The sequence below is a fragment of the Cnephaeus nilssonii genome, assembly GCF_951640355.1.
Source record: "Cnephaeus nilssonii genome assembly, chromosome: 1".
Taxonomy (NCBI): Eukaryota; Metazoa; Chordata; class Mammalia; order Chiroptera; family Vespertilionidae; genus Cnephaeus; species Cnephaeus nilssonii.
The window spans coordinates 37,851,775-37,864,077 of NC_137072.1; the positions used below are offsets into that span (position 1 = coordinate 37,851,775).

Consider the following 12,303-nt stretch of genomic DNA (forward strand, 5'->3'; position numbering starts at 1 on the left):
CATACTAATTTTGGGTGTACAACAAAATTATTTGCTGTATGTATGTATTATGATGATCACAGTAAATCTAGTTAACATTTGCCACCATACATATAGGTTTTTTTCTTGTGATGAGAACTTTTAAGATTTACTCAGTAACTTTCAAATATGCAATATAGTGTTACTAACTTTAGTCACCATGTTATACATTACATCTCCTGACTTATTTTATAACCAGAAGTTTGTACCTTTGACCCCTTTCACTATTTTCCACCTCCCACCCCTACCTCTGGCAACCACCAATCTGTTTTCTATATCTATGAGCTTAGTTTTCTTCATTTCTGTATTTTTTATTCCACATATAACTGAGATCATATGGTATTTGTTTTTCTCTAACTTATTCATTTAGAATAATGCCCTCGTTTCATTTGTGTTGTTACAAGTGAAAGGATTTCTTTTTTCTTTGTTTATGGGTGAATGATATCCAATTATGTATATATACCATATTTTCATTAATAAGTTTTTAAAATTATTTTTTAAATTTATTTTTCAATTACAGTTAAATCTATTAGTTTCAGGAGTCTAACAGAGTAGTTAGACATTTACATACCTTTCAAAGTGATATATCTAGTATCCATCAGGCACCATACAGTTATAACAGTATTATTGACTATACTAGTAGCCCTGCGCACGAATCCATGCGCCAGAAGCTCTTTGCTGCCCTCCTGTAGCTCTCCGCCCACTGGCCCGCCCTCCTGTAGCTCCCCCAAACTCCCCATAGCTTGCTGCCCTGTCCTTTCCTGCAGCTCTCCACCTCCCACAGCTCTCCGCTGCCCGCTTGTAGTTCGCTGCCCCACCCTGCTGCAGATCCGTGATCCGGTTGTTACACAGTCTGTCGTTACGCCTCATGGTGTAATGGATAATTAGCATATTCCTCTCTTATTATATAGGATTCCCTATGTTGTACTTTACATCCCAGTGACCGTTTTTATAACTGGCAATTGGTACTTTTTAATACCTTTTTCTTCCATCACCCCAATCCCCCTCCTATCTGATAACTATCAAACTTTCTCTGTACCTATGAGTTTGTTTCTATTTTATTTTTTCATTTATTTTCCCTTTTTTAGATCCACATATAAGTGAAATATGGTATTTGTCTTTCCATGACTTATTTCACTTAGCATAATACCCTCTAGGCCCACCCATGCTGTCACAAATGGCACATTTCATTCTTTTACTAGAGGCCCGGTACACAAAATTTATACACAGGAATGGAGTGGAGGTGTCCCTCAGCCTGGTCTGAGCTCTCTTGCAATCCAGGACCCTTCAGGTAGGGTGCTTAGGTCTGGCCAGCAATCAGGGCCTATAAGGCTTCCCCTGGCTGCCTGCAGCTGGCCCTGCCCCTGCTGCTGCCACTGCTTGCCATCTGAGCGGCGCTGCTACCCCCCACCCCTGCCACCGATCGCCTCCCTCTGTGGGTGACAGGCATGGGGTGCGATTGCGTGGCTGACCTGTGACTCCCTCTATGGGGTGATCGCTGGCTGGCCCCGCACACCCGCCACAGCATTGCTGGCTGTTGGCCTGGGCCTCCCTCTTTGGGGCGATCATGGGGCGATGGCGAGGCCCCCAACCAATCGCACCGCACCCGCCTTGGCCAGCCTGGCACCAGTGCGTGTCATAGCATGGTCATCTGGAAGGTTGTCCGGACGGTCGTTCTGCTGTTCAGTTATTCGGTCGATTTGCATATTATACTTTTATTATTATAGATGGCCAAGCAATATTCTATTGTATATATTTCTCACATCTTTATCCATTTGTCCATGGATGGACACTTAGAATGCTGCAATGAACATAGGGGTGTGTATCTCTTTTAGAATTAGTGTTTTTATTTTCTTCAAGTGAATACCCAGAAGGGAATTGCTGGCTCATATGATAGTTCTGTTTTTAATTTTTGAGGAACCTCTAGACTATTTTCCATTAGCAGCTCTACCAATTTACAATCCCACCAACGGGGCATGAGATATCCTCACCAGCACTGATTATTTTCTAGATATTTTTTATAGTAGTCATCCTAATGGATATAATATGGCATCTCACTGTGGTTTTGATTTGTAATTCCCTGATGATTAGTGATGTTGAGCATCTTTTCATGTCTCTTTAGAAAAGTTGGCCATCTCATCTGTTCATGCTCTTTAGAAAAATGTCTATTCAAGTCCTTTGCCCATTTTTTGCTATTGAATTTTATGAATTCTTTATATTTTAGATGTAAAACTCCTAACAGATACATGATTTACAAATACTTTCTCCCATTCCATATGTTGCTTTTTCATTTAGTTGATGGTTTCTTTTGCTGCACAGAAGGTTTTTGGTTTGATTGAGTCTCACCCATCTTCCATCGAACTTTTTGTGTTTTTTTGTTTTGTTTTGTTTTTTCTGTAAATAAGATTATATAAATTCCAGATTTGCACCATTATACTTTGACATCTTTGTACTCTATATATTTGTGCTCACCACCAAATGTCTAGTTTCCATTCATTACAATGTATTTGACCCCTTACCCACTTCATCTTCTCCTCACACTCCTTTCCCTGGTAACCACTATTCTGTTGTCTGTGTCTATGAGTGTTTTTTGTGGGATTTTGTGTGTGTGTGTGTGTGTGTTAGTTTGTTGCTTTCTTGTTTTATATTCCACATATGAGTGAAATCATATGGTTTTTGTTTTTCTCTGACTTACTTCGTTTAGCATAATGCTCTTCAATACATCCATGCTGTCGTAAATGGCAATTAAATCAGTGAAGCCACAATGGAAAATAGTATGGAGGTTCCTTAAAAGATTAAGAATAGGTCAATCATGTGATCCAGCAGTCGTTTTCTGGGTATTTGCCCAAAGAAAATGAAAGCACTAATTTGTAAAGACATATGCACCCCTATATTGAAAGCATCTACACTAATAAAAGAGAAACATGCAAATTAACCATCACTCCACTATACCCACATCCAATCAGAAGCAAGTATGCAAATTAGCCCAACCAAGATGGTGGCAGCCACAGAGCTGGAGCAAGCAGGAGGCTTGGGTTGCCCCCGGCAATGGAGGAAGCCAAGCTTCCCACCTGCCCTGGCCGGCCCTGGCCTCTGCTCAAGGCTACAAAGTTTCAATTGTTGAAGATAAATAAATCCCAGATACCTGCTTCCAGCTGGCCCTGGCCTCCGCTCAAGGAGGCACTGAAAGAAAAGAAAAATAGGAGGAGCTGGGAGCGTGGATCACCGGGGGGCATGGCTAGCCTGAAAATAGCCCTCAGCTCTTCACCCAGGCTGGCCACACTCCCATGGGGTGAGGGGTCCCTGCTGGGAGGCTTGGCTAGCCTGCAAACAGACATCAGCCCTCTCTCCCAGGCTGGCCAGGCACCCAAGTGGGGACCCCCACCATGAAGGGGGTGTGGCCAGCCTGAAAACAGCCCTCAGTCCCTCACCCCGTCAGTGGGGGTCAGTTGGAGGTGATCATGACAGCAGGGGGGGGAGCAGTTTGAAGTGAGCAGGACATCAGGGGGGCAGTTGGGGGCAAGCAGGCCAGCAGAGGAGGCAGCTGGGAGTGAGCACACTGGCATGGGGGACAGTTGGGGTGATCAGGCTGGCAGGGGTGGGCAGTTGGGGGTGAGCAGGCCGGCAGGCAGAGTGGTTAGGGGCAATCAGGCAGGCAGGCAGGTGAGCGGTTAGGAGCCAGCAGTCCTGGATTGCGAGAGGGATGTCCGACTGCTGGTTTAGGCCCGATCCCTGTAAACCAGCAGTAGGACATTCTTCGAGGGGTCCCAGATTGGAGAGGGTGCAGGCCTAGCTGAGGGTGCACACCCCCCCAGCATGCACGAATTTTGTGCACTGGGCCTCTAGTTATTTATAATAGCCAAGATATGGAAGCAAACATCTTCCATTTTTACTTAAGGCCATTTGTACATGAGGTAATGCACGCCTAAGCAACAGGACATACGCTCCCTGAGTTATCAGATTCCTGGCCTGGCCGTGGAGGTGTGTGCTGTTTTAAGGAAACAGTTACTCCAGTCCGCACCTGTCTGTGAATGAATGGGAGCCCATGTTACGAAAGTGTGCTTTTATTTTACAGATCACTGCAGAGTTCATTAAGTAGGACAGTGGTAGTGCATTTAGTGGTTATTTCATCTCAGTAAGTCTTACATATGTACTTCAGCATGAGGAAGCAAAGTCCAGTCTAAAGATAAGCACCAAGGGAAAATGGGAATGGGAAATTATCTGATTTAAAACTCTAAATAACGTTCCAGTTTGAGGTGTCTATAATGTAACATATTAAATACTGTGAAGGGCCATAGCCCCTGCCATTGGGAGGGAGTTCACCTGGGAGCGGACAAGACGATGCCAACGGTTTCTGTGCATTCAGAAAGGAGAAGTGGATATTTCAGAGGACAAGGGAGGTGGGCCTTTGAACTGTTACCAGGACTGACAGGCAAAGAGGCAAAAGACCTCTAGGTCAAATGCACAGAAATAGAGAATGTCTGAGGGTCAAGGGGTTGGGTGACTTGGTTGACTGGGGTGGGGGTGACAGACAAGGTGAGGAAGGCCTTGGATATCCAAGAGGTTTGAGTGTAAGGTGCATGGAGCCACATCCTCCTGGTGCTGTGGGATGAGCTGGGGACGGGCCTGCAAGGGGAGGTGGGTCAGCCTGTGCTTGGACCTGGGAACCCAACTCCAGCAGAGCCTGTAACAAGCTGTCCAGAAACCCACCTCTGTCTCAGGAGCCAGTTTTGTGGTCACTGGCTCTCTGGGACCTTCAGGGAGGTGGACCTGGAGGTCAGGGCAGCTCAGTGACAACAGGGGTCGGTTATCTTGTGACAGGATGCAGTGTGTGTTTGACAGATTGTGCAGGCTGTTCACAGGTGCACTATTCCACTCTGTCCTTGGTCATGCACAGTCCTTTGGTTCCCTTCCCTGACAGTCAGTGGAATATGCAGACTCTGGGGAAGAGGCCTCTCCCCTCCGATCAGACCAGTGGCAGGCAGGCCCAGAGCATGTGTTTTAAGCATGTTTATAGTTGGGACAGTGAATTTGATGGGACAGTAGTTTTAAAGCTCTAAAAATGAGTTCAGTCTGTCTATCTAGTATAAAACCTGGGAGTTAGGATCTGTCTGAACAAAGTCCCACCCCCACCAGCATAATTATTCCTTTAGAGCAGCGATTTTCAACCCATATGCCCGCAAGAATTTTTAATCAGATGAGCAAACAATATAGTTTTTTGCATGCTGCAGAATTTTAGTAACTAGTTTATGTGCACCGTGAGATGAAAAAGGTTGAAAATTGCTGCTCTAGGTCATTGAGAGTGAGGATTAGGGAAGAGCCACCTGCTGTGCTCATGCTCCTGTGTCTGGTTCACTTGGGACTGGCAGTGCTCACACCCTAGCACTCGGCATGGGTGGGTGTGAGTTAGTGACAGAGGAGATGAATTACAAAAGACCTTTCGGTTATTATTCTCCTAAATGTTCATACATTTCCTCCCCTTTTTCTCCCTAGGCTTAGAATTACAGACTCAGCAAAGCAAAGCTCAGGATGCCTCCTGTCTGCCGGCGCTGAAGGTGTCAGACATTGAGCCCAGAATTCCGTTCACTGAGCTGTCGGTGGCCCTGGCAGGTCAGTGAGCTCTGGCCGGCATGGTGCCCGGGCCATGTGAACCATGGGAGCACCCCTATGACTTTGAAGTCCTGCTCTTGATGCTTCCCTGGGTGCTGTTACCACTCAGTGACCACAGGCCCCTCCTCTACCCAGGAGGGGGCCTGTCCTTGCCTCCCAGTGGGGGAGGTGGGCTCTGTTCCCAGCCTCTGGAGTTAGGAGAGTGTGAGTGGTGCTGTGCTGCATTAGATGCAGCTCCTAAAGGGCTCAGGCAGCCTTTGAGCCCCCGCCATCACGCCCTCCAGCTCAGCCGGCTGTCTAGGCAAGGGGACAGCCTAGTGTGGAGGGACGGAAACTCGGCACAGCGCCTTGTATCAAGGCGTGGGGAGCCAACAGGAGTTGCAGGCCACTGACATCTCGAGTTTCATCCCGGAGTTTCCTCCCTGGTCTGTCAGTGGCTCTGGTTGTAAGCACAGGGGCCTCTCTGGAACAATGTTCCCTGTCGGAGTGGATATTCAGCTTCCACATGGCAAGACGTCACTTCATTGCTCTGTCCTGAGGGAATTCTGACGGCAGCCTTGCACTTAGACTTGTCTCCGCCAATGTAGGAGTGTAGAGCATGTCTGAGCATCAGGTTGACTTCTGTGAAGCGTCTGTCACTGGCCCTTTGTTTGTAACGGGGCCTGTCCTATTTACCACGTCTGAGTTTTTGTGTGCATGTGTGTACACAGGCAAAGAGGATCCTGTCTTCTGGAAAGCGGGTTAACATCCCACTGATCTAATCCCCCACAGTGTGTGTTTATCAATGAAAGTCATTAAGTGGTTATTAACAGAACTAGAGGCCCGAGGCACGAAGATTCGTGCAAGAATGGGCCTTCCTTCCCCTGGCTGCCAACACTGCCTTCGCTCTGGCTGGAGCCGCCTTTCCGCCTTCCCATGCTGCCCAGAGGCCCAGAGCGGCTAGGGTGGTTCAGAAAGCCTGCATCGTCAGCATCATGATGATGCAAGGGTCCCGCCCCACCCCCAGCCGCTCAGCGCCTGTGTATGCAAATTAACCTGCCATCTTTGCTGGGTTAATTTGAATATTCCTGATTGGCTGGTGGGCCTCGCAAAGGTATGGTCAATTAGCATGTTACTCTTTTAGATGTAGAAATAGAACACAGAACGTCCCCCGGGGGAATTGGGACCAGGGGGTGCCGGGGCTTCATGGTGGGGCCATCAGGTCCTGGGGAGGGACTTGTTAGGATGAGAGGCGTCTGGGCTGGGTGAAGAGTGGGGTCGTGTTGCAGGAATGACAGTCCACTCTGAGTAAAGAAGGTGAGGCGCACAGAGGCCAGTGGGGACCAGCTTGAGTGGCATTTGTTGACCTGAAGCATGCTGCTCCTCTCTCCTGATTCTTCAAAAAGCAAGGAGCACTTTAGTATTTAAGTCAGTTTAAATTTTACCATATAAAAGTACAATAGGGAAACTTGTCTAAATTACAGCAAATGAGTAGTATTTCTTTGCTAACATAAATTTTAAACCTCCACCCTTAAAAAGCACTACCATTTTAAAAATATTAAACAGTGACTGCATGATTACCAGTGTAATGGTAAAAATAAGGACGTTAAATGCCTCTTTCTCCAGCTGGAGACGTCCCCGTGCAGTACTGCGCCCAGCCCACCAATGGCGTGGTCTACTTCCGGGCCTTCTCCAGCCTCAACACCCTGCCCGAGGAGCTCCGGCCCTACGTGCCGCTCTTCTGCAGCGTCCTCACTAAGTAAGACACTCCTGCACCCTCAGCACGCACTTGTATATTTCATTGGTGGATATTCTCTGTGTTTGTTTGTTTTGTTTTAATGCATTCATAATCTACTTTTTAGTGAATCATTTTGTTTTTCATAATCCATAGCATTGTTACAGTGTATAAAGGGTACAATTTTGTTGAGATTTTTCTTATGAAAATCATATTTCCTTACTAAAATATAGTACATTAAATATTTATAAGCCTTGGGTATAAGCAATATTTTCAAAATATCTACCTCAGCAACTAAGCTCTTTAAGACTGTTAAAAGAATGATGGTTTTGCATCAGAAAAGTAATTAAGTCTGACACGTGCGCCTGGGATGTCCTTGAGCTGCCATGCCGTATGCCCTTGTCTGCGCTGGTTTTGTGGTCCTGTCGTCCTGGGTGAGCAGGTGCCTGAGCAGATTTGAGAGCACAGGCGGGCACAGCGCTGCTGCCTGTCTGTCCTGTGTCCCTGTTCCTCTGCTGGCTCTCTGAGGCCGAGGCGGGCGGGCTGAGCGGGCGGTGATGGGAGCTGGGTTCCCTTCCTATGATCCAGGTACATAGAGGCTTCGAAGGGAAATCACAGCAGTAAACGACTGGGCCCTGTGTCCTGTATGACAGGAGCTAAATGCACTGGGAGCACCCACCTGCAGAGTGGCTGCACAGTTCCCTGCCCTTTTAGAAAACATGGCTCCCACTCTTTGTCCTTTATGGCTGTGGTCATTTTAGAAAAACCTCGCAGTGTCGCTGGCTTAAATTACTTCTCTCATTAGGAACAGCAGTTAGAATGTTTCTACCAAAAGCAACATCAGTGTAGAAATGACTTCAGCTTTTCTTAAAAATGCAAAAAGGCTTAGTTTTAAAATTTCACACCCAACACTACCAAATATTTGAACAGATAGTCTGTGTCGGATGTTTTGGAAAAACAGAGTAGGGAAGACACAGTAAGCATTTGAAAGCCTAGCACTGGGAGTGCAGCTCAGCATTTTATGTTAGTGCTGGACAGCGGCTGCCTGGGTGTCTGGTGGACTGGACAGTGCTGAGTGACCCCCTGAACAGGAGACCCGGTTTCTCCTGGGGAGAGGGCCTGTGACCACTCAGCCTGCGTGTACATTTGAGGTGTAAGAGGTTTGTACAGGCGTGGTTCTTGGATTGAGCCAAGCTCGTACTTCAAGATGATGGGGCTGAGCGCATATTGGTGACTTGGGAACTCCCTGCTATTCACAGGCTGGGCTGCGGCGTCCTCGACTACAGGGAGCTAGCTCAGCAGATAGAGCTGAAGACGGGTGGGATGACCGTGTCTCCCCACGTGCTCCCCGATGACTCCCACCTGGACACCTACGAGCAGGTGACATGTTTCTCCATCACAAGGTGTTTGGAGGTTGGTTTCTCTGGTGTCTATTTTTTTCTTTTAAATAATTTCTTTTCTTTCCTGATTTAGGGTGTATTTTTTTCATCTTTCTGCCTCGAGAGAAACCTACCAGACATGATGCACCTGTGGAGTGAGATATTTAACAGGTAACTTGACTTGCAGATATGTTAATGCTGGGGCCATATCACAGGTCTGGTCTGAAGGGTGCTGAAGGGAGGTTTTACTCTCTGGTGGCTTGATTCAGAGCCTAATTCTACTTGTAATTCCTATGGACTTGTAAATTTCTGAGGATGTGTACATCGTCTGAAAACTTACACATTCTCCATGCTATTGAATGGGGACTGAGGGGCTCCAGAAACTTAGCATACTCTTCCTTGTCCATAGCCCATGCTTTGAGGAAGAAGAACACTTCAAAGTGTTGGTTAAGATGACTGCTCAAGAGCTGTCCAATGGGATCCCAGACTCGGGGCACCTCTATGCATCCATCAGAGCCAGCAGGACCCTGACGCCTGCGGGGGACCTGCAGGAGACCTTCAATGGGATGGACCAGGTGATATGCTGAGGGGACCATTGGTTATTCTGGGTTAGCCAGATCTTGCAGAGTTAATAAAATTATCTGGTACTAAATTACTTACATCTCAGAAAAGCTAACTCTCTAACCAACCAAATTTCATGGGGAACTACCCTCATCTCTCTTCCCCCCATTCCCACCCCTCCCCAAGGCAGGCAGGTGCATCTGGCGCACAGTCACAGAGCCATGGTTCCCCTGTCAGGGCGTCCGTCTGGTTTCCAGACTAGGGAGGAGTGTCTGGTCCCTGCTGTGCTCCAGGGGCTCCCTGCTCTGCTCGGGGTGTCTGCTCTATGTGCTGGTTCCTTTGGCTTAGGTGAGGTTGATGAAGAGAATCGCAGAAATGACAGACATCAGCCCCATCCTGAGAAAGCTCCCACGCATCAAGAAGCATTTATTAAACTGCAACAATATGAGGTAGGGGTTTATGGTTTGTTCTGAGCAAAGATAGTAATGATGCTTCTAGTTTCATTGAGTGTAGTGTGGAGATGCTCCTCAAGTGAAGGTGTAGGTTATAGAATTGATTCTAGACTTCAGTGTTCTAATTAAGAAATCATTTCATATAGGAAAATTTCATCCTAGAACTGTGAGGTGGATTTACTGCAAATATTTAGTCGTATTGCTCCTAAAAGTAAACAGCCCGTGTTCTGTAAATGAGCCGTCAGTGAGACCCAGTGCAGTTAGCTTGCTCAAGACCAGAGTAAAAATGCAAAGTTCTTGTGAGATTAATTATTACACGATAGTTTAGGAAAACACCTAGCAGCGGACCCGTCCACATACAGTTGGCCTGAAGCCCACAGGTTTGTGAGCGTGAGCAGAATGTAAAAATGATTGACATGTGTTATCAGTGACATGGATTTAGCTTAGATTGTAGTTCAACATGGAGAGTCCCAGTGCCTTCCCCATCAGTTTCTTAGAATCACCAGCAGGTTTTCCCAGACCATCTGGGTGGCAGGAGGGGAGCCTAAGATTGGTGAGGGGCCTTGCCCTGGGCAGAACTGACTGCCAGTTTGGGGCCAGCACTGACACTTGTACCCATAGTGTCTTAGGCAACTTAACCACTTGGATCTTCTGTTTCCTCCTCCATAAAACAATACTTTGCAGATTTATAGCAAAAAAAGAAAAGAATGCATTGCAGTCAGTATAGAGCCTGGAATATAGTTAATATTACTATAATGGTGTGTAATTTAACGGAAATAAATTTAGGATTCAGGGCCAAAAGGAGAAAAATACACTGTCAATTTACTATATAGTTCAAATAACTCATAGTATTATCTGTGATTCTGTAGAATTTGGAAGGGTTATATAAAAATACATTTTGAGAGAATAGGTGGCAACTTACAATTTCCTACTTTAATGACCAGTTTACATCTGCAAACTCTTGACTTCTCTTCTAGACAGGAATCGCAGTTTTCAGTCTATGACAGTGTAAGTGTGAAGGTTTTGGCAGCTTCAGGGGAATAATATTTACAGTCAGAAACGCTGTCTTTTCATCTTGACAACTGTATTAGCTGTAAGCCATTGAAAGATAAGACAGGCTTTCTGATTACTTGAAAGCATTGTGGTGAAGTATCACACTGATATTTCCATATTTGGCTACTGTTTCTTTTTAATGTTTTTGAGCAGTATTTTATGCAAAAACAATATATTATCTCCTTTTGATTGCTCATTAATACTCGATGTAGTAAGAGTTTCCTGTTCATGCATGATTTTTTAAACAGATGTGCAGTGAATGCGACCCCACAGCAGCTGTCTCAGACGGAACGAGCAGTGGGAGACTTCCTCAAAAGTGTGGGGCGAAGTAAGAAGGAGCGGAAGCCGGTGCGCCCGCACGTGGTGGAGGTGAGAGCCTTTCCAGGGAAGGGCGGGTCCCAGACTGTCCTGTGTGCGGGCGCTGGTGTCCCCATTGCTGATGAGATCAGGTTGGGTGCAGCCCAGTGCTGACCCAGTTAGAAGTGAATTCAAACCCTCTAATTTGGCCTTTGACCCTGTGCTCCTATTGTCCCTGGAGCGCTTTGGCACACTCTCCTGATGAGGCAGGACACTGGGGTCTGAGATATGCTCTTGTAAGAACAGCCAAAAACGGTGCCCTGAGGAGGCCAGGCCCTTTCCCCTTTGTTATGGCCATGCGTCCCTCATCCCTGAATGGACCTGCCCCCCGCCTTCTCAGAGCCCCACCTGGAAGAGGTGTGGTGCCTCAGCTCCCAGACCATCTGAAAATCCATAGAAATCTATGTAGTTAAAACTTGTTTAAAACACCAAAGCAAGTGTGCCCTAACACTTGTTATTAGCTTTATGAATTTTCTGGAATGTATCATCTTAGCCATTTGAAGTGAGTTTAGGATTTTTCTCATTTCTCCTGGAAACATTTTCAGAAAGCTGTGCCTAGCGGATGTGGGGGAAGCACACACGTTAGTGGATGCCAAGTCGTCAGAAAGCTGATCACAGTAAGTGAACACAGCCCTGTCATTTCAGAACCAGCCGGCCCAGCTCGACTCTGGATAGGCTGGCGGCCCATTCCAGGTTGCTAGTCCGTGCCTCACGGCCGGCACGCAGGACCAGGGTGTCGTGTGTCTCATCCTGATGCCCATGAAGACCTTTGTCCCTCCACGTGGTCTCATCACCATGCCTCTATTTTAACTTGACTGCCGAATCAGTATTAATTCACCACCAACTGGGCGGTGTTGTCCCGCCCGCGCACTCAGCTTGGCGATCTGGGCATTGGGTTTGGCTCATCACAGAGAGGGCAACTGACTGTGTTCCTGGAGAGAAATGGAATGGAAAGGAAAGAAAAGCTCGCACAGTCAGTGACCGAGTTAGGACGAGCTGTCCATTGCGGTTGTGTGGCGTGTTGTGATTGTCAGTGCCTTGCTCTCAGATGAGACCGTGGCTGGTGATGCCCACAGGAAGTAGGACATTCAGAAGTCCAGGTGGACCTGTACGGGAAGCACCTGTGGGCCACTCCCCATGACGCAGCCTGACCGGGCCT

General features: G+C 47.0%; 1 protein-coding gene across 1 annotated transcript in view; it reads left to right on the forward strand.

The window, feature by feature from the left end:
* Positions 1–12,303, forward strand: part of PITRM1 (pitrilysin metallopeptidase 1) — a 37,952-nt gene that overhangs the window by 21,583 nt on the left and 4,066 nt on the right. The window contains exons 14-21 of the mRNA XM_079766317.1: positions 5,512–5,628; positions 7,234–7,366; positions 8,602–8,722; positions 8,816–8,892; positions 9,131–9,296; positions 9,631–9,731; positions 11,036–11,156; positions 11,690–11,761. Coding sequence (XP_079622443.1) covers positions 5,512–5,628; positions 7,234–7,366; positions 8,602–8,722; positions 8,816–8,892; positions 9,131–9,296; positions 9,631–9,731; positions 11,036–11,156; positions 11,690–11,761 — 908 coding nt within the window. The remainder of the gene's footprint in view (positions 1–5,511; positions 5,629–7,233; positions 7,367–8,601; positions 8,723–8,815; positions 8,893–9,130; positions 9,297–9,630; positions 9,732–11,035; positions 11,157–11,689; positions 11,762–12,303) is intronic.